The sequence below is a fragment of the Rattus rattus genome, chromosome 4 (assembly GCF_011064425.1).
Source record: "Rattus rattus isolate New Zealand chromosome 4, Rrattus_CSIRO_v1, whole genome shotgun sequence".
Lineage (NCBI taxonomy): Eukaryota > Metazoa > Chordata > Mammalia > Rodentia > Muridae > Rattus > Rattus rattus.
Window position 1 is genome coordinate 97,733,925 of NC_046157.1, and position 27,378 is coordinate 97,761,302.

General features: G+C 39.4%; 1 protein-coding gene across 1 annotated transcript in view; it reads right to left on the reverse strand.

Annotated features, from left to right (window-relative positions):
• The window catches only part of Pkhd1 (PKHD1 ciliary IPT domain containing fibrocystin/polyductin), a 457,519-nt gene that overhangs the window by 251,877 nt on the left and 178,264 nt on the right, over positions 1 to 27,378 (reverse strand). Inside the window, exons 37-42 of the mRNA XM_032899487.1 lie at positions 10,851 to 11,061; positions 10,304 to 10,461; positions 7,805 to 7,996; positions 4,913 to 5,038; positions 2,541 to 2,597; positions 1,237 to 1,367 (exon numbers count right to left, since the gene is read on the reverse strand). Of these exons, the coding sequence (XP_032755378.1) occupies positions 1,237 to 1,367; positions 2,541 to 2,597; positions 4,913 to 5,038; positions 7,805 to 7,996; positions 10,304 to 10,461; positions 10,851 to 11,061 (875 nt within the window). The remainder of the gene's footprint in view (positions 1 to 1,236; positions 1,368 to 2,540; positions 2,598 to 4,912; positions 5,039 to 7,804; positions 7,997 to 10,303; positions 10,462 to 10,850; positions 11,062 to 27,378) is intronic.

The window sequence follows — 27,378 nt, forward strand, 5'->3', positions numbered from 1 at the left end:
ATTGTACCCAGATGGATATTGTTGCATAACCTCCATGTTAATGGAGAAACCTTTCACAATCAGCTTCTTCCAATATAGATAATGTACTCTTTGTGATCTTTGCTTTCCAGGGGGTCCCCTGGTACCCCGCATGTAATGTGGGTCAGCTTTTCTATGGCTGTGGAATATACCACCTACTCAAGGAGGCAAGGTTGTTCCAGCCTTACGTAGGGTGAGCTGGGAAACCTTGATTGTCTACATGCTTCGATGTAGATGAGATCGTATTGCCCAAGAAGTCTTAAAAACCACAACTCTCTAAGCCCCAGCGCTGACTTCCTAGCTGTTCAGCAAGCTCTGTAGTGGCCAAAAAGTTAAGCACAACTTGTCTTGAGTTTGGTTTCTGACAGTCCACGAAATTCTGCCTCCTTTGTCACTGGCCTATTAGCCAGCCCTATTAGGCACCTAAAATGGTGTGTAAGTGCTGTGCTTCGGAAAGACACAATTAAGAGTGTAAGGAGTCTTGAGCAGAGAACCACAACTTTTATTACGGGTTACTCAACTGAGGGTAATTAAGAGCAGCTTGTCCTGTATGCTCCTTAGAAACTGAGCATAAATGTTGTGACACTACAGTGGGGCTGTGCATCCACGGATGCTCAGAGCAGCATCCTGGGAAAGGGAGGGCCTGAGCCCCTGCTGGAAGAAGACTAAGGGATAAAATAACTAACGAAAGGGAAACGAAATGGCCTTCTGCTATTGTAATACAACTCCCCACTCAGAAATCTGTGATTAATGATAAAAAGAAAAAATTCACCAGGTAGCTAAAATGTCACAGCATTAAGTTGCCCTGAATAATGGAATGAAAATAAGATCATGTTCCTAAAATTTAATATCTCAAATACCTCCTGATTCAATGTAAAAACCCTCTTTTGTTAAAAATACGGGCAGGTGAATATGGTAGGCTACAGGAGATTTAATAAGAAATTTGCATCAGGACCAAGAGATCCAAAACAAGATACTTCAGTCTGTATTACCAGAAAGGGATCAATGTACAACTCATTAAGATCCCTATAGGGATTGTACTAAGCTCATACAGGAATCCTGAGAACAACTATTAAATTTCCCACTTGACACAAAATCATAAAGAGATTTGATACTAATTCAAGTATCCAATTGAACAGTTGAATCAAATATCCGATGCTGGAAGGGATCCTTGTGCACTACCAGCTTAGAGTCTCCGGGTGGAACCAAAGCTTTTACCTCAATCACACTGGTGGGACTGAAAGTGTAGACGCCAGCTGGTGCCAACATTTCAGAACTGGACAGTCCCTCGGCCCCAGAAACACTGATGATCACATTGTTTCTTATCATACTTCCCTCTTCCCACCAACCTAATTGGAATGAAGAGAAATCAAATGCAAGCAATTCATGATTAAAATGTATACAGCTCAATACTCTTAGACTCTGGTTATATAGACTATATTTCCTATATATCTCATATAGAATATCTTATATTCCATTATAAACTCTAAATATGGCACTGGAGATGGGTCAACAGCTTAAAGAAATATACTATTCTTGAGAAAGACCAAAGTTCAGTTCCCAGTACTCATATAGGGCAGCTCACAACCTCTTTTAATTCCAGCCTCGGGGATACTCTAGCTCCCTCTTCTGGCTGCCACAAGCACTGACACTCATGTGTTCAACATGATGCACATTCATACAACTAAAAATACATTTTAATAAATTATGTATCGCTGCAGATATGTGTACCCAACCAGTGAACAGAAGTTGATGACCCCTCTGGTTGAATTACAGAAAAGCTGGAGGAAGCTAAGAAGGAGGGCAACCCTGTAGGAGGACCAGCAGTCTCAATTAACCTGTTTCCCTGAGATAACTTAGACACTGGATCACTAACCAGGCAGCATACACCAGCTGAGATGAGGCCTCCAACACATATACAGCAGAGGACTCCCGGGTCTGGGTTCAGTCAGAGAAGATGCACCTAACCCTAAAGAGACTGGAGGCCCCAGAAAGTTTCGAGGTCTTATGGGGTGGGTGATATGGGTGGGGTGGGGACATCCGTGTGGAGATAGGGTTGGGGGTGGCACGTGAGTGCAGGGTCATGCAGGGAAGAGGTATGGGATGTGAACTCTCGGAGGTAGGCCAGGAGGGGAATAAAATCTGGAGTATAAATAAATAAATAATAAAATTATGTATCTTTGATGAAGGTTGAGAAATGTTCTGATCTGCGGGTACAGCAATAGGTCATCAGGAACCATTTTAATACTGTGTCAATTTGATAAGGAAAGAAGAAAAATAGAAATCGTCTCAAAGTTGAGTGGGATGGAATTAGATAGTTGAAAGCAGGAACTAGGGCATGAATAGGCTTCAAATACATTGGATGAAATTCTCGAAGAGTTAAGAAAATATTTATATTTATTATAGGAAATTTAGTATACTTAATTATTTACAATAATTAACAGTATGGCAAGACATCTGCCTATAAATTGTGACACTCACAGTTGAACTATGATAGATTTAAAATAAGTTTATATATTTACCAGTTTTTCTTTGAATAACAGCCTCACTAGTGCTAAACCTTCTGTCCATGTAGGACCCTGAGAAGAGAAGATCATATTGCTTTTGAATATTTGATGTCACTCAGGAAAACAAGAGAAAATACAGCATTATTCCTTGTCCATTATTCCATTATTGTTATTTTTTATTTTATTTTCATCTATGAGGCAGAGAAAGAAAAGGGTGCATATTGTATAGACTATAAATCTTAGCATCTTGTTCATCTGAAGTTTCCTTTAAAGAAAATAATCATGGGAATAGACCTTCTATTTTAATTCTTAGACAGAGTCGAAGTGAACAACTTCATTGTCCAAACTTGATAGATGGCCCTGGTTAAAGTTGGTGAGTTACAAAAACCAAAAAGACATGAGTGTGAGTGACTTGGAGTGTAGAAAATGGGGGAGAGGTGGGAGATGGGAGGAAGTGGGAACAACCAGATTGTTAAATACATGCATAGAACTGTCAAAGAATAATTTTAGTCAAAATATTATAATAAACACACTGTTCCTGTCTAACCCAGCCTTATTCTCAAATTGTATGGAATCAGGCAAGATAGGATGAGGCATTCAAACAACGAGAATGACTAGAAGAGCAGGTAATGCCCCAACCATGTGACATAAAAACATTATTCATTAAGTGGGATCAATAGTATATGAACAGTACCACAGAAATGTTCATTGCTAGGATTTTATTTTATCCGAGATTCTCACATCATTACTTACTGGGTCCAAGCTTATGATTGCTTTTAGGCATGATTGAGAACTTTGTAGTAAATTAAATTATACTGAATTAAATATTTTAATTTCCTTGATCACATTTCAAAGACAATCAAGAGTCAATAACCCACTATTACCAAAGCAAAATTCCTACTACAGGTTTTTTTTTAATTGCCTATTCGGTATCATTTTCTGCAAAGATCATATTGTTAGGATGACATCTTAAATATCTGCTTATAGTCATAGACTCACTTTTATAGCAAAAAGTAAGACCAGAATCAAGACTCAATCTGTTGGCATGGCTTCCCTGTGGCCACCCTTCTCTAGTCAAAAGTTTTTGTATACCTGATGACCTCGTGGATCTACTCTTTGCCTTCAAGGCAGAGCTTGTTTGAAGAAGGTCATAGGATCCATATTCCCTCACTAAACACCATTCCATTTGGGATTATAAACTTTTTGGGCTTTTACCTCAAAAGGTTGTTCTTAAATGTAACATAACTTCCCCACCTCCAACACATCACCAGGCCCACTTATAAATAAAACACTAACAATAATAGCTCTGTTCTTAATTTCAGCAGAAACCTCTGGTTTACCTTTTCTATTCTGACCTAGCCAGAGACTGCTTATTGATTCATTTCTTTCAGCCGACTGGCCTGCAATGAGCTATCAAAACAAATGCAAAGACGACAGTGTCTCCCCAAATCTGTTGGTAAAACAAAATGAATCTGATGGCCAAAAGTGTGACACCTAATTTTAAGTTGAGAAATGCTAACCTAAAAGTGTGGGGAGACAGAATGTTCCAGGTGAGTTGACCGTCGTGAACAGACAGAGAAGATTTTTGCGAAATCCACGAGGCACAAGAAAGCATGAACTTTGGAAAGAATGAACTAAGTAGCTTCTGTATCATGACACTTCAGAGGAAGAAATGAAACGGATCAAGATGAATTTACAGAAATCAGTTGGCGTGAAAATCACTGACAGACTATCCTTAGCCCAGATAAAACTTTTTTTTTTTTTTGGTTCTTTTTTTCAGAGCTGGGGACCGAACCCAGGGCCTTGCGCTTCCTAGGCAAGCGCTCTACCACTGAGCTAAATCCCCAACCCCCAGATAAAACTTTTGGATTGTAATCTAGGAGTGAAAATTAACTGAGACTTCTAATTATCTAAAGCTAATTCTACTGTCTGGTCCTGAACCCAAAGGGGCAAAAGTAGAAACTCATGAGCAAATGGCTAGTTCTGAAACTCCACCCTCAGCCCACCACCAAAGCACTTACATGGAAAAATTCGATTTTTAAACCTTTAACCAACATATTCCAAGCCCAAGCATCTGAGACCATGCATGGGCTAAGAATTATGGGAGATTACAGCAGTAAATTTTAAAAACCTCCCGTTAGACATTTAGTAACCTGACTTCAACTTTTAAATGATTCATTTCCTGCTGATACAGTTTAGTAAGTCACTCTGTGGTGAATAAATGTAAATTTGGGAATTTTAAGCTAGGTCTTATTAAATAATGATACTCAGAAAGGAAAAAACCAAAGATTTTATACATTTAAAATTCAACAATTTGAGAGAATGCTTTATGAGACACTGCCTATCCTACTCAAGAATGTATACATTAACCAAGCAAATTTACTTACCCACCAGTAGGGCATGACCTAGAATCTTATAGAATATATTACTTTCCACTTTCAGGCCCCAGGTCCTGTGTATGCTGAGGCCTCTGCTGAAGGAGCCCCACACTGAACAGCTGTGGAGATAAGAACCTGAATAGGAAAGAGTAATGTGAACATTTCATTCACCCCTTAGAGTCTCCTCTGATTCTTTTGACCGCATTCAAACAAGATATACCACCGCCAAAATATATTTTCCACACAAAATGGAAACTTAGTCATTTGAAAAAAAACGAAGCAAACAAATCAAGAAATTCAGCAACTAAAGCCACTAGATCATAAAGATTAAACTGGTTAAAATTGAAGACACAGATGCTAGGAAGTGTTTATCCGTCTAAGAGAAAGTAGGACCAAGCGATAAAACCATATGGCTGTCAAGACTTCTACCCATTCAGTATCTTTGACACAGTATGGTAGAGCAGGGGTAAAGGGCTGGTATGATTTAATCTGGATTTTTAAAAACTATACCTATATACAAAGTTGTGATTTATTTCTTGGGCTATAAATAAATCAATGTTTATAACTTTTGGCTGTTCTAGTTTAGTTTCTGTTGTTGGTAAACACTATGGCCACAAGGAATTTGGGGGTGGGAAGACTTACCCCACCTTATAGTTTGCAGGCTAGCACTGAGCAATCCAAGGCAAAAATCTGAAACTGAAGCCACTGAGGAAAGCTGTTTACTTGCTCGCTCTCCCATTGGCTCCTGCTCTGCTAGCTTTTTCGTACAGCCCATGCCCAGGCACATTACCACCCATAGTGGGATGGGTCCTGATTGACAGAAATGCTATCCTGTGCTGCACAAATATAGCCAATAGGCAATATTTATTTGTTGATGGGCCCAGGACACGTGTCAATATTTGGGGTAGATACACAGATAAGCTACTGAGGCAGAGTAATTACTTTGTTAAAAGTTGGTTCAGTGCTACATCATTGAGGCAACTTCCTCTGTATTGTCATGAACTGGTTCTCGGGCAATGTTGGGCTCTGACAATAGTTTAAATTATGAATATGAGGCCAGCATTGACCCAATGGGCTGATGATCATGACTAATCTTGGTGGTCAATGTGACACACTTGGGGAAAAAAAGAGCTGCAAATAGAGCATTGACTCCATTAGGTCCTGTGGATTTGTTCGTGTGACACTGTCTGAATGCTTCTGACTGTTATACAGTGAATGCCATCATTTATTGAGGCAAATTGTATATTTGTTGCTCACTCTTACACTTATTCAGAAGACCATGTGTGTGTGTGTCTGTGTGTGTGTGTGTGTGAATATGTATGTGTGCATATAAAACAGAACCTCATTTTTTATATGTAATGTTGAAACTAAAACAAAAGTATATTCTGCTGTATGCACAGAAATAGGGCATTTCTATGAACTAAGTTCTGAATCTCACAGTTCTTTTTTCTTATTTTTAAACAAAATTTTAAATTTATCACCCATAGCATAGGTTTCTTTACAAAATAAACCTAGTTTTACTATGGACAGTTGTTCCTCTTTTAAGTTTCTAGTTACATACATGTTTTTGCCTGTTTTAAAATAAATTGTTCTATAGTCTGTGTCAAGATTACACATGAAAATAGAAGGAGGACCATAGGTTAGAATATGATGATAGGGAATGGAAGATAATCAAAGTATATTATATGCATGAATGAGATGTCATAAAGAAACCCATTAGTTAGCACAATTAATAAATTTGAATAAAAATGAAAAGTAGTCTGTCAGTCAAGACATATTAGTTAACTTTATAACCCTATTAAGACTTTTATCATATGAGAACTATGTAATTTATATAGTATCTTTCTAAGATAAATCACTGAAATAACCAGGTCTTAAGCCATGTACAATTAAAACAGAAAGCCATAGTTAAAATGTTGGCTGATAGTTAACACTGAATGTGTTTCATAGATAATGGAAAAAGTAACAAAGATAAATCACTTCCCTTTGAAATACCAGTTGAAGTCGTGCATACTTTTTTTCTCAGTGACTGTTGGAAATTTTAAGTATTTTTTCAAAAATTAAAGCACAATAAAACACTCATGATTTTTTTTAAAGCAGAACCCAAAATAAATTTTTCTGTCTCGTAAATTTTATTTCTGTTCCTTTGGGGCTTTTGAATAATAACCTGAAAATCACAATGTATCTGTTAACTTGCACAATTGTTAAGCTAAAAGAGAAAAACTACAGTAAACTACAATGAGTGCCTAAGTCTGAATTCTGATTTTAGAGTCACATTTTAGGGACAATATTGTCCAAGTGTGGTGACCCAGGTTAAAAGCTCTAAGAACAAGCTTCCCTTGTATGTATTCTCTTGGGGACAAAAATCACAGGAGCTTTTCTCATAGCAGAATGGAGGAGGGTTGCTTCTGTTTCCTTAATATTTATATTTAGTAGCCTGATTCCTCATTAAAGGTAAGGTGTAAGTATTGGATCTGTTTGACACTACTGTGAAATTTGTTTACACAGAGCTTTACGTTGACATAGATAAAAAATCTCTAGATTCTGATAAGATTTTTTTTTAAAGAACACTAATAAATTAACCCTGTAATAATTGCATCTTTCAGAAACACTGTCTACTGTGGGGTTTTTCCCAACCCTGAAACTCTATCAAAACATCTCCCCATCAGAACACACTGTGTACCCAAATGGTTACTAAGTCTTGTGTGCCCAAGTTGCTCTTGCAAGTGTAGCATCGACGGTAGTAACCTCCATGTGGGATTGACTTGGATAGTAAAGTAGGAAAAGCATCTAACCTGTAAACATGTATCCATCTCTCATTTCTCCAGTCCCATGTATCATAATCCATAATCATCAGCAAAGAAAAGGAAAGCTGGTGAGGCCAATGTCTGCTCCCCCTACCTCTCATAGCTCCCACCAGGGTGAGTGAGCTTCGATGCTTATGGAAGGCTTGTCCCAGGTCTCGGAACTGCACTCCCTTCAGCTTGACCAAGCTGGGTTCCTCTGGGAAGGACTGAATGATAACTCTGGCCCCCAGATTCCTGGCTCCCAGCATCTTCTCACTCTTAGAATATAAACAATGCTTCAGGTTACCTGAAACACACAATGATGTCCGGGTGGAGAGGGACTTAGAGCACACTTCTAGACCAATCTCTGATTACAAGACTCTGTTGTGTATACAGGACAAACCATCCAACCATCTCATTTCATTGTTATAGATTCCTCTCTACAGATTCTTTAAATGGATCAAATTTCTAGGACATGATACTGACCCTTGCTCTCTTATTTCCAGAAATGCCTCCCCCACACAAACTATCGCCTGAATTCTTATCAGAAGGGGACAGATGACAACCCCCAAGCCCAGGTAAACTGGTGGAGGTTTCAATACAGAAGATAACCTGAGGGAAGGTGTGAGGAAACGGCTCTTTCATATAGATACTTTGATGGAAAGTTGTGAGCATTGAATGCTAGCATAGCCCCTTCTAGTCTTGAAGTGCCCCATGGTATTTCCTCTAAACTACACTCCTGTGTGTTTGGGGATATAGGAAAAGTATCTCCAGGGAAATGGCAGAGGATTCCAGACAAGTTACTGAGAATCTTTGCCAATCTGCTTGCTCAGCTACTAAGGGGGTGGGGACTATTTCTAATGTATAATTGCTACACTGTTAAGAGAACAGCACTCCGATTACTTTTTGCTGTCCTGTGAAACTTAATAATGGGGAAATAGTCCCAAAATGGAGAAGCTGTCTTCAGAATTGAGTTAGTACCAGCCATATTACTTCTGAGTCCACACTCAGAATAATCAAAGGTGACTAATTTGCATATACTTATTGTTCTAATTTGCTTTCTTTTGTTTGCCATGATAAAAGTCATTTAAGGGAGCAAAGGGATTATTTCATTTTACATTTCCTGGCTACAGTCCATCATTAAGGAAAGTCCGGGGGAGGCACTCTAACACAGACCCATACTCAGAAGATGACTCATACTCAGTTTTCTTATACAGCCCAGACTCATCTACCTAGGGAATGTACTGCCCACAGTGGGCTAAGTTTACCCACATCAATTTTCAGTCAAGAAAGTCTCTGATAGACATGACCAATGATTGATCTAACATTGACAGTTCTTCAAATGAGGCTACTTCTTCCCAGGAGACTGCAGGATCTGTCACACTGACAACACTAACCAGCACATCCACATGCCCATCCATATTGATATACTCAGGTTAACTTCTACAGCACAGTAATGAATGAAAGAGGTAGCAATTGTTTAAAAAAAAAAAGTGTCACTCACTGCTGAATTACAAAGTAAGTCTAGTCCTTCAAATAATTGACCTATAGGCAATAAATGAAGAAATGCTGTGTATTTATATGCTTTGATAAAATTATGATCCCAATTTGGTAGAAATGTGAACTTGGATGTAAATCAACTCTAACCCGCTTTTATCCAAACTTTTTGTCTTTTAGCAAATACATATTAGTCAGTTGATGACCCTGAGTGAAAGCGATTGAGGTTATGATCATTCTGTACTACTAACAACCCCTTATGTCACAACACCTCAATATACATATCTCTGAAATCTTTAACTCCATCCTTGATATTTCTATAAGGATCCGGACACTGTCAGACACGTCCACTAGATCGCTGGCCTGCCTTCTCAGTTTCAACATATACAAAATTAAACTCCTATTCGCCACCATCCTCCTACCCCCAAAACCTTCCCCTCTTCCCATCGCAGTAAAAGCCCCATCATCCATCCAGAGCTCATGCCTGGAAGTCATCCTTGACACCCACACCATCCTGGACCAAAGTTGACAAATGATATCTTCCCAGCATGTGAAAGCCCTCATAATCTACAACCTGGGAAACCAAAACATAACCTCCCAAACTAACCATCCCTGAAATAGATGTTTAATAGGCACATCAGTGTGATTCAGTGCCTGCTATTCTACCAGAAGATGAATGGACTCTTCCACTCCTTTACCCAGAGAATGCAGAAGGTCGCTCAGAAAACAACCCTCTCCCCCAAATCTAATCAATAAGAATGAACTGCTCAAGCTTAGGATTCTAGAATTATGGCCCTTCTCGGGGACTGTAGGAGAAGCCCGGAATTAAAGAAATCATTACAGCATGCCAACTCTCAAGGTTTAAGTTCATTGACACAAGTTTTCCCAGAACAAAGAATTAAATTATTTCCTTTGCCTTTTGTCTGTTTCTTTTACTTTGTGGAAGTTGGGAAAAGGACAAAGTGACAAGCTGCCAAGAGGAGTCTGAAAATTACAGAAAAATAGGGACACTCAAAACTTTTAATGAAAAAAGCCAACCAGAGCCCTGTGACATACTGATAGGCAGGGAGAACATGAACATTCACTCTTTGGGTTTTGCATCAAATTGTATTTCTACCTTCAGCAGCACCGGCCTCCTGGCATGAATCAAGAAGCTTTACCCTCTCGAGAGTGAGATTTCCTTGGATGATAATGTTCCTGCTGAGGAGAGCCACTGTAGCCTTCAAAATATGATTCGCTCCAGTTACCCAGTTTTCTGTGAAGTTGTAGGAGTATCTGAAAAAAAAAATAAGAGAGTAAGATGCACTTGAGAACATCACTACACATCTCATTAGAAATAGTAGATAGATTCTTCTTTGGGTGAATCTATGTTTTTAGGGACTCAAATACCCAAAAATGGTCCATACATATGTCTAGAAGATACAACATGCATAGCACTAGAAACTACTCACTGACCACTTGCAAAGACAGAAATTCTAGGGTCCCACTTGAGAAAACATTTAAGAGATCCTCAACTCCGTTTATGCTTTATTTTATTATTTTCTCCTTCAGCATAATATCCAGCATTATTTAATGCTAAGGTATCTCATGAAGAGATCAATGTCCAATTCGCTTAAAACCTCCTCCTCCTCTGTGTAAACCTATCCAAGCTGAGATCTGAGTACCTCAGGGGGTTCCTGAGATGGAGGTCCGCATCGTGGACAGTTTCTACAACAACCACCTCTTCTGTTGCTTCAGCACCTTCTACAGTCACTCCACTGCTAATGACAGCCTCATCCCCAGGGTGCCAAGCCACGGCCTCCTCCAGAGCCAACACGGTGTCTCCTGCACGTGCAGCTGCTCGAAGATAGGTAAAAGTAACTTCTGGAACAGAACCTAAAGCAACCAAGAGAAAACTTGTTCAGATACTTTGATTGCTAGTAAGGATATGATTTTATAAAAGGTGCTTGTACCACCAGTCAAGGACAGCATAGTGAGATTAAAAAATACAGGCACTGCCACAAGACAAAATGTACATGTGAGCCACTTTTGACATAGAGGAAAAATGCATAGGTGGGCTTCAGGTTTCTGTTACATGGAGAAGTAGAAGTAGGTGAACGTCCTGCATATGGCTTAGGGCAATTTCATGAGATGTTAATTAATGAAGTATCCAGCTCAGAACTTGCATAAAAGGTACTGGCTGCACATTTGCTACATATGTATGGGGAAGTCTAGGTCCAGCCCATGTATATTCCCTGCTTGGCAGTTCAGTCTCTGACAGCCCCGAGGGTCCAGGCTAGTTGACTCTGTTGGTCTTTGTGTAGAGTTCCTATCACCTTCAGGGTCTGCAATCCTATTCTTACATAAGGGTCCCCATGCTCCATCCACTGTTTAGCTGAGGTTGTCTGTATCTGTCTGAGTGAGCTACTAGGTGGAGCCTCTCAGAGGACAACATGCTCCTGTCTGTAAGCATAACAGAGTATCGTTAACAGTGTCAGGAACTGGTGCTTGCCCGTGGGTTGGGTCTCTCAAGTTGAGCCTGTTATTGGTTGGCCATTCCCTCAGTCTCCGCTCTATCCCCTGTGCCTCGTATGGGTCCCAAACAACTGGGACCAGGGTCTATCATTCAATGACAACATGAAAAGTTTAACTGTAAGCAGACTAAAAGATTACTTTAGAATAGGTGGGAGTGTCTTCACAGAAGCAGGGGGAGGAGGAAGGGGGATGGAAGAGGGGGAAAAAGAGAGAACATTTGAAATGTAAATCGTAAAATATCCAATAAAAATTTAAAAAGAACAATCGAGCATACTACACACATAAAAAAAAAAAAAGAATACTCACCCTAGGACTTTGTGTGTTAATTGATAACTTCGAAACTAAAGCTGGGTTCATCTGGGATGAGATTATCAAGCCATTGAAGAAGGGACACTTGTGACTCCTTGTATCTCAGTGGGCACTGTACTCTGGCACACCCTTATCACCCTCCCGACCCAAGCACATATGCCCTTAACTATCAAAGATTTAAGAACGTCATTTGCTCCACCATTTGCTCTGGTATTTTCTGGCAGAGGTCAAGGCAAATTTTTAAAGGCATTATCTGAAGCGATAGTTCAGAGAACACATTGCTTACTCCCAACTCCTTCCCTTTCTCCTCAGAACATCTCCTTCCTCCTTTGCAATAGATCATAATTTACCTTTAGCCCACAGCAAGTTGCTGTCCTCCCCTGCTGCACTGAAGTAAAGTAATAATACTTGAATTCCTAACTGCAGGGGTGGCCGGCCATAAATCATTTTCAAATTATTTTAAACTTTCCTCTTTATTTATTTGTCTGTGTGTGCACAGATACTTGTACCAACCATGTTGTTCTAGGCTGAGAAAGGTCTTTGGGTTAATGATGTAATTTCTGAAGTTTACCAAGGCAATAATTTTATCTTAAGAAACATTTACGGAGTTCAAAATTTCTAATTATAGGGCAGGTGGAAATTAAGACATAAATCATCCCCAAAGAAAATAATTTTAATTTTATTCCTTGTTTGTACATCTTAACCCTTGGGAATGATAAAATGAAATAAAGTTTATTTATTTGTATATACATATGTGTGAATTTCTCTAACCTGTTCTTGATTAGCTACATAAAAAAAAATACATCTATGCTGTGAAGTAGTGAAGAGTGTGTATAAAAGATAGAGTTGCCTGTATATTAAAGATGACTGTTACCTTGTATCAAAAAGAATCAAAAGTGAAGACAAGAAGCATATTTGTCAGCTGCTCATTCTTATAAATAAACAAAGAAATGGGGACTTTTTTCTAATTGGGCATTTTCTTTACTTATATTTAAAATGTTTTTCCCTTTCCAGATTTCTGCTCTGGAATCCCCCTATCCTTTTCTCCTTCCCCCTGCCTCTATGACGGTGTTCCCCGTCCCACCCACTCCTTCCCATCTCCCAGCCCTGGCATTCCCCTACACTGAGACATTGAGCCTTCACAGGGCCAAGGACCGCTCCTCTCATTCCTCTGCTACATATACGGCTGGAGCCATGGGTCCCTCCAGTGTACTGGTTGGTTGGTGGTTTAGTCCCTGGGAGCTCTGGGGTCTGGTTGGTTGATATTGTTGTTTTTCCTATGGAGTTGAAAACCCCTTCAGCTCCTTAAGTCCTTTTTCTGACACCTCCATTTTCAGTCCAGTGATTGGTTAAGAGCATCTGACTCTGTATTCCTCAGGCTCCGGCAGAGCCTCTTAGGAGACAACTACATCAGGCTCCTGTCAGCATACACTTCTTGGCATCCACAAGATTGTCTGGTTTGGTGGCTGTGTATGGGATGGATCACCAGGCGGGGCCATCTCTGGATGAGCTTTCCCTCAGTCTCTGCTCCACACTTTGTCTCTGCATTTCCTCCTGTGAATATTTTGTTCTCTTTTCTAAGAAGGACTGAAGCATTCACTTTTTGGTCTTCCAACTTCTTGGGCTTCATGTGGTCTGTAGATTGTATCTTAAGTATTCCAAGCTTTTAGGCTAATATACACTTATCAGTGAGTGCAAGCCACTTTGGTGATTGGACTACCTCACTGGGGATGATATTTTCCAGTTCCATCCATTTGCCTAAGAATTTCACGAAACTTGGGGACTTTTAGCTATTAGCATAAGCTCATGTCCTTTAATATTTACCATCTCTCAATGAAGCAAAATCATTTCATAACTTATTTATTTTCTTTGCAAAAGTATCATTCTCTCTGTGTATGGCTAAGGTATAAAATCTGGAGGCTCTGAGTTCTGCCCTCCTACTTCAATCTATAGAGGATATTGACCTTTTTGTGAGCTATAATCACTCACAGTCACGATGCCAAGAGAATTATAAGAATTATAATTATATAAGAATTATAAGAATTATAAGAATCAACTAAGCTGGACCTTCTGCAAATAGTTCTTATGCTAACCACATCTTATCATATGCTTTAAAAAAAGATTTTGGCGAATTGTTTTAACCCAGTCTCTGTTGACTTACCTGTAATTTCTCTCTTGGGACCCCAGTAACAAAGGCCTGAATTATTTTAACTTTCCAATTCTCCCCAATTAGACTCTACTACTCCATAGATTCTGACTTCATAAGGATGTCTCTATCACAAGTTGGTTTCTTAGCCTGTGTCCATTTACTGTCATCATTCCTGCCTCCAGCCCTCTGTCAGGTCCATGCCCTGCAAGCTTCCTAGCACTCCTTCTAAAGTAGATGACTGACTAACTTTCCCATGGGACTTCAGTGAACACTTCAATTGCCTGCTGTTCTTTACCTCTTCCAACCTACTTGAAAGAATGACATAGAGCATTTGACTGGAGCAATCAGTGAATGTATCTGGAGTTTAAGTCATGCCAAATGCAGTCACCAAACCCAGTCACCATTGGGGATGCCAAGAGGTGCATGCTAATGGAAGTCTAATATAGCTATTTTCTGAAAGGCTCTGCCAGAGTCTGATAAATACTGAGGTGGATGCTTGCAGCCAACCACTGGACTGAGAACAGGGTCCCCAATGGAGGAATTAAGAGAAAGGACTGAGGTATCTGAGGGAATTTGCAACCCTATAGGAAGAAGAAGAATATTAACCAACCAGACACCCCAGAGCTCCGAGAGACTAAACCACCAACCACAGAGTACACATGGAGCAACCCATGGCTCCAGCTGCATATGTAGCAGAGGTTGGGCCTTGTAGGGCATCAATGGGAGGGAAGACCCTTGGTCCTGTGAAGATCCAATGCACCAGTGGAGGTGAATACCAGGGCTGGGAGGCAGGAGGGAGTCGGGGGGGGTGGATGGGAGAGGACCCTCATGGAGTCAATGGATTGGGGAATGGGATGGGGGTGGTTTCAGAGGGGAAACCAGGAAAGGAGATAACGTTTGAAATGTAAATGAAGGAAATATCTAATAAAAGGAAAGAAAGAAGAGAAAAACAAACAAAAGTCTACACAAGAAAAACTGAGCAGTGGGTGAGCATTTATTTGAGTTGTTTTGTATGAGATGATAAGAGTGCATAAAGAAAGCAAAGAATATGGTGATGTCATAGGGTGTGTCATATCTTGGTCCTTCCCTACCTGAAGTACACACACCTGATGATGAACATGACAAGGCTCTCAGAGGCGTTTTACATCTGATGTTCTTCTCTCTGAGATTCTCCTAAGACAGCATGCTGCATTCTTTAGAGCAATTATTTTGGCCCATAAAGCAGGCCTCCAGGATTGCCTGGATTGTCAAAATCTGTATTGCAATTTGTCATAGCACCCTACCTGTCTCCTGTCTCACACTTTACCCAACTGCAACTTGGCTTCTAGTACTGCAATTACCTGTCTGCCTCACCTACTGAGCAGCAGCAAAAGCAATACCTATTTTGTTCACTATAACAACACCACACACGGTGTCTGGTACCTTATAGGTGCTCAATATGCATGAATATTATGCAGTATATAATAAGAGATGGGGAAGCAAGTACTTCAAACATTCAATTAGATTGGACTTGACATTATGAAAAGGGAATATCTAAGCTTTACTATGCATTAAACAGGTTTGACCAGCTGGAAAAAAATGGAAGCCTACACCCTTGGACAGTTATGTTCAGTATTCTCAGGGTAGTTAATGATAACAGGGTTGGGGAGGAGACGGTACATCCTACCTTCCTGAATGGGAAATAATGGCAAAGAAAGTAAAAGCAAGTAGAAACTGGCATTAAAAATGCCTTGTGTTGAGCGCAGTAGACAAATCTGCCAACCGACGTGCAGTTCAGCATGAGTACACCCATCTAGAAGATGGGAGTGTGTGGGAAAGCCTTTATGTTCTAAGAGCTGAAGGGGTCAGGCAATACAATTTTAGTTATTACTATTGAAATGTCTATAAGCTGAACAGATTCAAGGAGGCCCGAGGAAGCTGATTCAGCTGGGAACCTATGGCTACTATCATATTTGTCAGCACTGAATAATATGTATAGTTATTCAACAGGTAAATTTGACCTCCCCATGTCATATCCTGAATGCATGAATGTTGTGATGTTTGTTTTACCATTCTTGTATGTGTTAACATATTATACAGATAGAAAACCAACATTCACCTGGGACACGATTCACATAGTAATGAGATAATCAGCTCTGAATTTTCAACATGGGACTTTTAAAGCCAGGACCAAAGAATTGGAGAGGGAACACAATTCTTGGCCTCTTAACAGAATCATACACCAACTGTGTGAAGTTAGCTTCAGTTCTCAAAACACCTTGTCCATTACTTTACAAAAGTTATTTGTGCAAGGTAACAGGCTGACTGGCACCCCACACTTCAAATGTGCACTGTTTTCTTCACTCTTAAAACCCACACTGGGCAGCTCCTGTACTATACCACAAATCAAAGATTATATAAAATACAGCTTAGAAGGATTAGAGATTTATAAATATGCTTAAATGACAAAGCCTGTAATCCAATACAATGTTTAACCACATTGGGTCTTCAATGTTGGCCTGTTAAGCAACCAACTATTCATTTACTGCCACTGATGATTTCTCATAATTGTACTTCCTACCAATTATTGTGCAAGCAATTCACTGCCATTCATCTGTAATTATGCAGTTCCAGAGAACCACTTTTTACCAAATGGGTATAGGAAGAAAGGAAATAATCTTTGTGGGTTGACACACTTAAAACTCACTCTGTTTGTTTTGCAGGACTTAAATATTTATCCCAAGTGACAAACTCACAAGACTTTTCAAAAAAAGAGACGGAGAAGAGGGAGAGAAAGAATGAAAGAAGGAAGGAGGGAAGGAAGGAAGGGAGAAAGAAGATAACTAGGTAACAGATGATAGAAAGAAAGATGACAGAGGATAGATGACATAGATACAGATGATAGATGGATAGATGATAGATAGATAGATAGATAGATAGATAGATAGATAGATAGATAGATAGATAGATGATAGATAGATAGATACAGATGATAGATAGATGATAGAAGATGATTGATAGATAATCACTTGATAGAATAATGCTCCATCATAATAGAAATAGACAAAAATGACCAACTAGTAGTGTTGTTCTCAATTATACGCAAGCTGTGTCCCCTAATTTCTATATGCATCTTCCCCATAGTACAGTACTGATGCCTCCTTTTGTCCCTTGTTGGTCTGTCACCGAGAAGACAAACGTAAAGTGAACTGCTTCGTTTTCCTAATACTAATTCCTACGATAAAAATACACAGATAAATATCAACTAGAGTTATGCAAAAGCACACAGACTTGTTAACCTATGAATGTGAAAAGGATCAAGAAAGAAATGCATTACTGTGTCATAAAAAGGTTGTAAGTTATTTCATTACCTTTCTTGACCATGTACTTGTACTCTGATTCTGTACATATCTTTCCTTTAAAATTTTGCATTTTCACTAGAAAATTATTTATCACAATATGGCTTTGGTGTGGACTGCTATGTAGAAGTAAATGCCACCACCCTGATTCTTTTCTTCTCCTGTGGTTTGTGACCTCATCTACGCAATCAGATATTTTATCTTTTTGATCAAAGACTATGTGTTCTCCTGCAGATGCACATGAGTGTGTTCAGATTCAGCCACCTGCAGACTGCCTTCTCATTCAGATCTTCTTTTCTATTTCTAACACTGTACACTGACCTGTGAATACCCCTGCCCTCCTGCATGCTCTTCTCCTAGCACAGCCTGAGGACTGATTCTGTTCCTTATCTTTCGGCTTCTTGACCAGTTTCCTGTATTTTACTTCTGCATCTACCATCTTCAAAACAGTTCTAAGTCAAGGGCTAGAAAGACGAGAAGGGAAAGCACTCAGAGTTAGAGGAACTGTGCTGGATGTGGAACTCCTGCTAATGCTGCTTTCTGGTGTGGCATCTTCTATTAGGTAACCTTAGAAGAAGAAGGCTTTCCAATTTCTTCAGTTATGTTCTCTTTACTGCTTATTTATAAAAGAATAGTCTTGGTTAGAGGAACAGACCTGGAGAACAGGTTTTAGAAAGAAAAGGTGAAATCTGGTTGGTTTCTGTTAAAATTTCTAAAAGATGGCTGAGTGGATTCATAGTCCGAGGAAGAAGGTTCTTTATCAAAGTGAAGAGATATGGCATGGGAGCAAAAGATCACAAATGTAATCCAACCAGCTAAACTCTTTTGACATATTCCAGGTCACATATGCCCTACAGGACATCAAAGTCAAACTTATAATTTACTTTCTCCAATATTCAACATGTCTCTGAAAAGATAATCACCCTTTAAGTGATCTAAGGCACTGGCCACGATACCCACCTTAATCCTATCATGGAAGGACTTTGAGGCTTGCAGCCCTTAGGTACCTCAGGGTTGCCACCTAAAAGACTAAGTTATTCCTCAGACCCCAAGTTCAACTAGTGAAAGACATAGTATCAAGAATATATCATGCGCGGGGCTTCCAAGGTACCTTTCTGGCTTATGGTATAACAATGCTAAAGCTGGATGTTGTGCAAGGGGTGATGTCTAAAACTACTGCAGACCACACACACACACACACACACACACACACACACACACACACACACGCACACTGCTGCCCCTGCTACAAAAGCCAAAGCTAGCAGACAATGATGCCTGTGATATCCAGGTGGCAAGATGTGACAGAAGTTCTTGTAACAGAAGATGAGGGAGGTAAGCAACATTTAAAGTCTGTAGACAAGCAAAACAATTCAGCCTTCCCCCCCCCTAAATTCTCTTTATATCACATAGTGGGAACTATGCCATGGGAATTGAACCTAGGTCCTTAAACATTCAAGGCAAAAGCTATAGCCCAACCCTGAGAATGCAAAGTTTTTACCTTGTGGTTTTAAAAATCAGAATTCAGAAAGTAATCCTACTGACATAAAGTCGGTGTTGTCAGTGTTGCTTCATTTTAGAAATTCTGAGGAGTAAATCTAGCTGCATGGATTTTACAGCTTCCCAAGGTTGTGTGTGGTTTCTTTGTTCATATTTAAACACATCACTCACATTCATTCCTGTTATTATCTTGCCTATTCGACCAGCTTCTCTCCTGTAGCCTGCTTATAAGCACCACTGTAATTAAATGGGTTCTGCCTAGAAAATTTAACATACTCTCCACATTTCAAGATCTTGAATTTTATATCTGTCAAGTTTCTCCAGTTGTTTTATTCTTTCTGAGACAAAGTAATACGTTGTAGGCCGGACTAGCTTCAAACCTGGGATCCTCCTGCCTTCGTCTCCCAAATGCTGAGATTTCAAATGTGTGCCCAAATACCCATTATTGCAAGGTCTCTTTTGCAAAGTAAGTCAATACTCATGAATTCTGACTATTGTGGCATAAATTTTGAGATTATTATAATTATATTGATGAAGCATTGAGAACATGATTAGCTATTAGAGGAAAAAAGATAACGGACTAACAAACAACAGCAGTAAATTGTAGATTACAGGTCAACAACCTTTTTCTGAAAGAATCCAGGTATTAAAGGGTCTAATGCTTACAAACTACATAGTCTGTAGCAAAGCTCCTCAAGTCTGTTACTGGCATGGAAAGCCACCATAGATAAATGCTCAACAGATAAGAATTACAGTGATGGGCTTTGATGATGCAAGTGGAAGAACACTGTTTGCAAAGGACACTGTCAATAGGACAAAAAGGCAATCAACAGACTGGGAAAAGATATTTACCAATCCTATATCCAATAGAGGGCTAATATCCAATATATACAAAGAACTCAAGAAGTTAAACTCCAAAGAGTCAAATAACCCTATTAAAAATGGGGTACAGAGCTAAACAAAGAATTCTCAGCTGAGGAATATCGAAATGGTTGAGAGGTACTGAAAGAAATGTTCAACATCCTTACTCATCAGGGAAATGCAAATCAAAACAACCCTGAGATTCCACCTCACACTAGTCAGAATGGCTATGATCAAAAACTCAGGTGACGACAGATGTCGATGAGGATATGGAAAAAGAAGAATATTCCTCAATTGTTGCTGGGATTGCAAACTGGTACAACTACTCTGGGAATCAGTCTGGAGGTTCCTCAGAAAATTGGACATTGAACTACCTGAGGACTCAGCTATACCACTCCTGGGCATATACCCAAAAATTGTCCCAACATATAACAAGGACACATGTTTCACTATGTTCATAGCAGCCTTATTTATAATAGCCAGAAGCTGAAAAGAACCCAGATGTCCCGCAACAGAGGAATGGACACAGAAAATGTGGTACATTTACACAATGGAGTACTACTCAGGTATTAAAAACAATGACTCCATGAAACTCATAGGCAAACGATGGAACTAGAAAATATCATCCTGAGTGAAGTAACCTAATCACAAAAGAACATACATGGTATGCACTCACTGATAAGTGGGTATTAGCACAAAAGCTGGGAATACCCAAGATACAATCCACAGACCACATGAATGAAGCTCAAGAAGAAGGAAGACGAAAGTGTGGATTCTTCAGTACTTCTTAGAAGAAGAAACAAAATACTCAAGGGAGGAAATATAGAGACAAGTGTGGAGCAGAGACTGAAGGAAAGGCCATCTAGACACCATATATAGACACCCATATATAGACACCCCATATATAGACACCAAACGAAGTCAATATTGCAGATGCCAAGAAATTGATGCTGACAGGAGTGTAATGTAGCTGTCTCCTGAGAGGCTCTGCCAGAGCCTGACAAATACACAGGTGGGTTCTTACAGCGAACTATTGAAGTTAGCACAGAGTCCCCAATGGAGGAATTAGAGAAAGAACTAAAGGAGCTGGAGGGGTTTACAACCCTAGAGGAAGAACAACAATATCAACCAACCACACCTCCTAGAGCTCCCAAGGACTAAATCAACAACCAAAGAGTACACATGGACCGACCCATGGCTCCAGCTGCATATGTAGCAGAGGATGGCATTGTTGGACATCAGTGGAAGGAGACTTGGTCCCGTGAAGGCTCGACGTCCTAATGTAGGGGAACACCAGGGCACAGAGGTGGGAGTAGGAGGGTGAGTGGAGGAGCAGGGGAGGGAAGATGAGATAGGAGGTTTCCAGAGGGGAAACCAGGAAAGGGGATAACATTTGAAATGGAGATAAATAAAATATCCAATAAAAAAAGAAAGGGTGATTCTGCCTCTGTAGACTCCCATTCCCTTAGCTAAGTTGAGTCCCTTTTGGTATTTAAAATTGTAAAAGCATACCAATATTAACTAGTCAATAAACAAAAGAAAACTCTCTTGGAGAATGATGATGTGAGATGTGGGCAGCCTCTAAGTCAGACTGTGCATGACCTTTAAGACTTTATCATGGTACATGGACTGACCCTGAACTCTGACCTCATAGGTAGCAATGAATAGCCTAGTAGGATCACCAGTGGAAGGGGAAGCCCGGGGCCTGGCAAAGACTGACCCCCCGGGAAGGTGATTGTGGGGGGGGGGGGGGAAAGGGGGGGGGGGGGGGGGGGGAACACCAAAAAAGAGGGGGGGGGGGAGGGGTTAGGGGGATGTTGGCCCGGAAACCGGGAAAGGGAATAACATTCAAAATGTAAATAAGAAATATTCAAGTTAATAAAAAAATGAAAAAAAAAAGAGACTTTATCATGGGAACGACAAGAAGCTTTGAAGAGTTTCAAACATCTGCATGATAAAGAACACATTATGTTTTTAAAAGAGCTCCTTGACTTGTCACTTTTCCTTTTTCAAATTATAAGGACACATGCCACACAATCTGAATTGAATATTTGTAATACCTTGTTGTGGCAACTACTGTGGTTAAGGAAAGTTGTGACTTTAAGGATATAAATTGCCAAGTGCTAATAGGGGGGTATAAGGCCATGAAAAGAAGCCAATTTAGACTCAGGCTCACCTGCGCTTTAACATGGAGTTTGAATAAATAATCTTTGGAGATTGTTTCAAAAAAAGATTGCCTTGGCTCCAGGGTACGCAATGAACTACAGAGGTTATAAGAATAGCAACTAAAAGATATATTAGCATGAAAATAAACTATGGTGACAATAATTGAAGTGGACAGAATACAAATTCACAAGTTGTTCAACAATAAACAAGACTTAGTGCTGACAAAATGGTAAGGAAAGAGGTATTAATAATGGCAGACAGAATTCTGACTGACAGAAAATATTAGCAACACTGTATCCATCTCAGATTAATAACGAGGCAATTTCACCAAATCAAATTATAGCTACATGACACGAATAAGAACATAAGCATGTATTGAATACTTAGCTGTTTGATTCCTGCTGACTTCAGATATATTTTATATGTCTTACTGGCCTTCTCATGTAATTGCCTTATGAGAACTATTTTAGCATCAGTTCTACACATGGAAGCTGCAACACACAGGCAGTGACTTTTTTGAGATCCATCATCTTGTTATTGATAGAGTTGAAATGTGAACCCATTAAGTCTTTTAGAGTTTAAACTTGATCACTAAAGATGTCTAAATACTCAACGACTACTCAAAGCCAAGTTCATGGTGGTGGGGTTGGGGGGAGCATTCTGCCGTGTAATAAAGGAAGAAGCTTACTGGCCTCCTGGATTGCATATCTAGAATGTTATAGAAAGCCATTTCTGAAAAGTGGAGTATCCGTTGGTGACTATAATGTTAAACTCTATGCTTTAACTTGTTTGGACTACAGAGTGCCCAAACATTGACCAAATAGTATTCTAGCTGTGTGAAGGTATTTTTAGGGTGGATTAAAATTGAAACTGGGCAATTCAACACAACGAATTATCATCACTTCAGACTCAGGATGACGTCTCGACATTTGGCCTTTCTAGACTGCTATCTTCTCGACTGTAACGTACACCATCAATTCTCCTGACTCTCGTGGCCTTGAACTCAAATTAGGAATTACGCGCATTGCTTCTTCTTGGTCTCCAGCTTGCCGATGGTAAAACATGGAACTTCTCAATCTCCGTAGTGAAATGACTCAATTTCTAGCAAAATTGATTAACACAGTGAATTAGTATAATCCATGACTGATATTGTAAAAACAATGAATTTACAAATACAAGGAAAGCTCGAGTGCTGTTTTTATTACTTTAGTATATCAATAAGTTGTCAGAATGAAGTAGCTCACAGATACAGATATAGATGAGATGGAGAGAGAGAGAGAGAGAGAGAGAGAGAGAGAGAGAGAGAGAGAGAGAGAGAGAGATTAAGGAGAGATAAAACTTAAGAACTGACTTCTCAATTTGCCTTCTCTGGAGACTGAATATCATCCAATACTACTGATAATTTTAACATCACAGTAGCTCTGCTTGTAGTATAACATAAGGATATATTTGTCATTCAATGGGTGACTTCCATGGCTACTCTCCTCTTCCCCAATACTCAATTACACAACAGTGTAGTATTTTTTATAGACTAGAAAATTCCTGACACAGTCCCAAGTAAAGGAAGATTCGTAAGAACAAAAATATTCTTTTTTTTAACACTTTCACTCTTCTAAGGATATGGAGGGGCCAGCACATTGCTGGACGGGCCTGTAAGCTATGAAGTTTCCAGCTCAGCATACAACCTTAAAGGTAAGGAAGAAAAGAAACTCCTTGTGTCCCCTTCACAGCTTAGACACAAGCAATAAAGATCATGGCACATCATCACTCCATGACAATTCTCTTCTTGGATTAGAACCAAATCTTTTTAAAAAACGATTTTGCATTTCATTTTATTTTTAATAACTGCTTTGATACAGTTTACTTGGCATATCCCTTTTCACAATAATATTCAGATACTTAAAACTCAAGAATGAATTATGATAAAACCAGAGTAGTTAGTAAATAATATTTGCATACTAAGAGTAAGTTCATCTAAATTAGTGTGCTGATATGCAATCAACTTTTTATGTTATTAAATGCTTTGTCAGAGAATAAATTCCCATGAATTCTCACCAATATAGCTACCTAAACAAGACCTAAGTATGGAATGGCACAAACAACTTATTTACCTGGAAGGGGAAAATCTCATGGGTCCCCAACCCTAGACAAAGAACTACAGACAACTCAGATGCTGAGAGCAGGGGAAATAGACTTTTCCAGGGAAGAGCACACCAACTGCATAAAACAATGCTCAGTGGTCTGCCCTGAAAACACAGGAGTGGAGCTGGCTGCACTTCCATGGTTAGGTCTCTCTGTACTTACAACAATTTAAAAAAAGAGGACATAAATTTTAAAAAGATTAAGGAGGGGGTATACTGGAGGGGTCCAAGGAAAGAAAGGAAAGGACAAAATAATATAATTACATCTTAATTTAAAATATATATATATAATTATAATCAAATCTTAATGCTCAGGGCTGATTGGTGCTGATTTGTTGGCATTTACCTCATCTGTAAATATTTACTCAAGAGAGTGGCAAGTCTGGCCAAGACTCCTGTGCTCTGGAACCTTCTCCCTGAAATTATTTTAAAATTAACCTCTTCCTTTTGCTGCCACTTGAAAAACAAAACCAAATATTTTAAACATTACAATATATATTTTAATTCTAAATTCCCTTTTCTTTGTGTTTAGGGTTCCTAGTGAATCTGCTGATATTTTTTCCTACCTAAATTAAACATGTTTTGAATATATACCTACATAGATAGATAGATAGATAGATAGATAGATAGATAGATAGATAGATAGATAACTGATAGAGGCAATGGAATAAATAAAACAACTATGAAAAATAAGCCCTTTGTGATATATTTATTAGGCAAGGTTAAGAGCTACGGGTGGTCAACATAGGCAATAGTAATATTGGAAGAAATGAAATTTGCTCAAGGGACAAAGAGCCATTAGGAAATGAATGAATTGTGACAAAACCAGAGTAGTTGGTAAACAATGTTTGTGTGGTAAGAGTAAATTCAGCTAATTAGTATGATGATATACAATAAACTTTTTGGGTTATTAAAGGCTTTGTCAGAGAAACCATTTCCATGAATTCCCTCCAATATAGCTATCTTCTTCTGTCTTTTTCTGGAGCTATAGGACCCTCCTTTCTGCCTCTGTGAGGGTAGGAAATGGCTGAAAATGAAGCCAGCTTAGGGGAAAGCCCAACCCAAAACTGTAGAGAAGCAGCCTTAATGACAGCATTTAGAGCACCTGGATACTGCTGTGTTTCAAGTTTTCTCCATTACATGAGGGAGTAAATGGTAGTATTTTTTGTTTGAATTGGGTTTTCTGTCACTTCCTACTGGAAAAGACCTGACTAATGCTAACATTTTCAAGTATATATAGAAACCTGAAGTGCCTTACAATGTGTTTCTAAGTGGGGTTCCTGCTGTACTTGGGTTATTGAAAAGCTCACTCTTGTTTCCAATTAGCAATATACATTTACACACAAATGCTTAAAATCAAAAGACCTTAAAACCACATTTACTTAAACAAGTTCCTTCAGTGTGATCTCAACTATCAAATTAGGGGACCCTTTCACATGTTTGCCCCAAGGCTACTCTTGTCTAGTCACGAAACTACAGAAGGTATGTTTTGCCACTATGTAGTTGTATGTGGGGCCTTTTAAAAGCATTATTAGATGGAGCAGAGAGAAATATCCATCTTATCTTTTTGCTAGTAATATTTTCACAGTCATATGACCGAGAACAAAATATGTATCTACCCTGAAAGGACATTAGGCATCTACCCAGTTTCCCAGGCTAAGGTAGGACTCAAAGCACATTCACTACTGCTTACTGTGTTACTATAGTCTGTCACGGCATTCCAGATGGCTACAATTCCAAAGCAATGTTCAAGCTCATCAGGTAGTCAGCAGCTAAACCTCGTGGCACTCAGCAGTACCCAGCTAATTGAAACTCTGAAGTAGAAAGGTCAAAAGATTGAGGCCAGTCTAGGTCAGATCCCACATTTAAAACCAACCTTTGAAACATAGTGAATCTTGGACACAAAGGTAAATTTTAAAGGGCCAAGGATACATGCAATTCAGTGACAAATGACAGTGCTCTTCTCTTGCCTAGCATACGTAGGCCTTAGATTCAATTCATAATACTAGGAGAAAAATGATTACAGGTAGCCATGATTACATTTTAAATTTCCTGCATCCTCTACTCTGAACTTGCTCTGATCTTTCCTCTATCTGAACTTCCTTCCAAGCCCTAACTAAAACTAAGCAAAAACTGGGGCAAAGACATTGGTTCTCCCCTTCAAACCACAATTTTATGGTTCTTTCTCAAACAAGCAGTTGAACAGAACAGCTACTTCTATAGCAACCAGTATCAAGGACCTAAACCTAGAACAAACTGATAACAAGTGCTGCATGTTGTATGGGGACCATAAAATGTTACAGCATAGACATCTTCTTGGGACCTATTAAAAGAATACTAATCTAACTCTTAGCTGTCTGTGGAGGAGCCTTTATGCCAGATAGGAGTGTGACAGAAAAATCAGATTCTAAGAGAATCCTCAGGCATGAAGATGTCTCATCAGCCCTAGTAAGCTGGCCCTGGGCTTCAGCTCTCCTTCCTGTGTAGAAGGAGTGAGGTCCTTGTTTCCATATAAGTAAAGTGGGCTCTGGAAATATAAGGCATAAGTTGCCTGAAAGACCAGAATATGAGTTTCTATTTCCTAGACTCAGCATCTGGTTGTGCATAATAATTGTTGAGTTGCCCATGCCTCTCAGAACACCTGAAAAGAAAAAGTGTGTGAAGCACAGAAAAAGGGGTGATTGGTGCAAACTTTCAGTATGGAAGGATTTGTAAATGTTTTCTAAATCAGTGTGATTCTCAACCTGTAGGTTTGACGAACCTGTTCATCAAACAACCTTTTCACAGTGGTCCCATATCAGGTATCCTATACAGCAGATATTTACATTATAAGTCATATTGTTAGCAAAAAATGCAGTATGAAGTAGCAACAAAAAGAAATTTATGACTAGGGACCATCATAGCATGAGGAACTATATTAAAGGGTGACAACATTAGGAAACATTAGGAACAGTCAGAGAGCCACTGTTCCAGGTCAAGTGAATCTAGATCTGGAGGTGGTAACTTGGGTTGAACCAATTTTTACTACGGAATCCAAGACCAACACTAAGGCAGGAACTAGTGGTGACATACCTAAGTGAGGTATTTCAATTGGGGAATTGTCCAGAAGAGGGCGCAACAATAACGCACCAAACACCTCGAGATTAACAAAGTCATGTACAGAAAAGTGCCATGCCACGGCAGTCGCTGATAGTCCAATCCAAGGGAGTGGAAA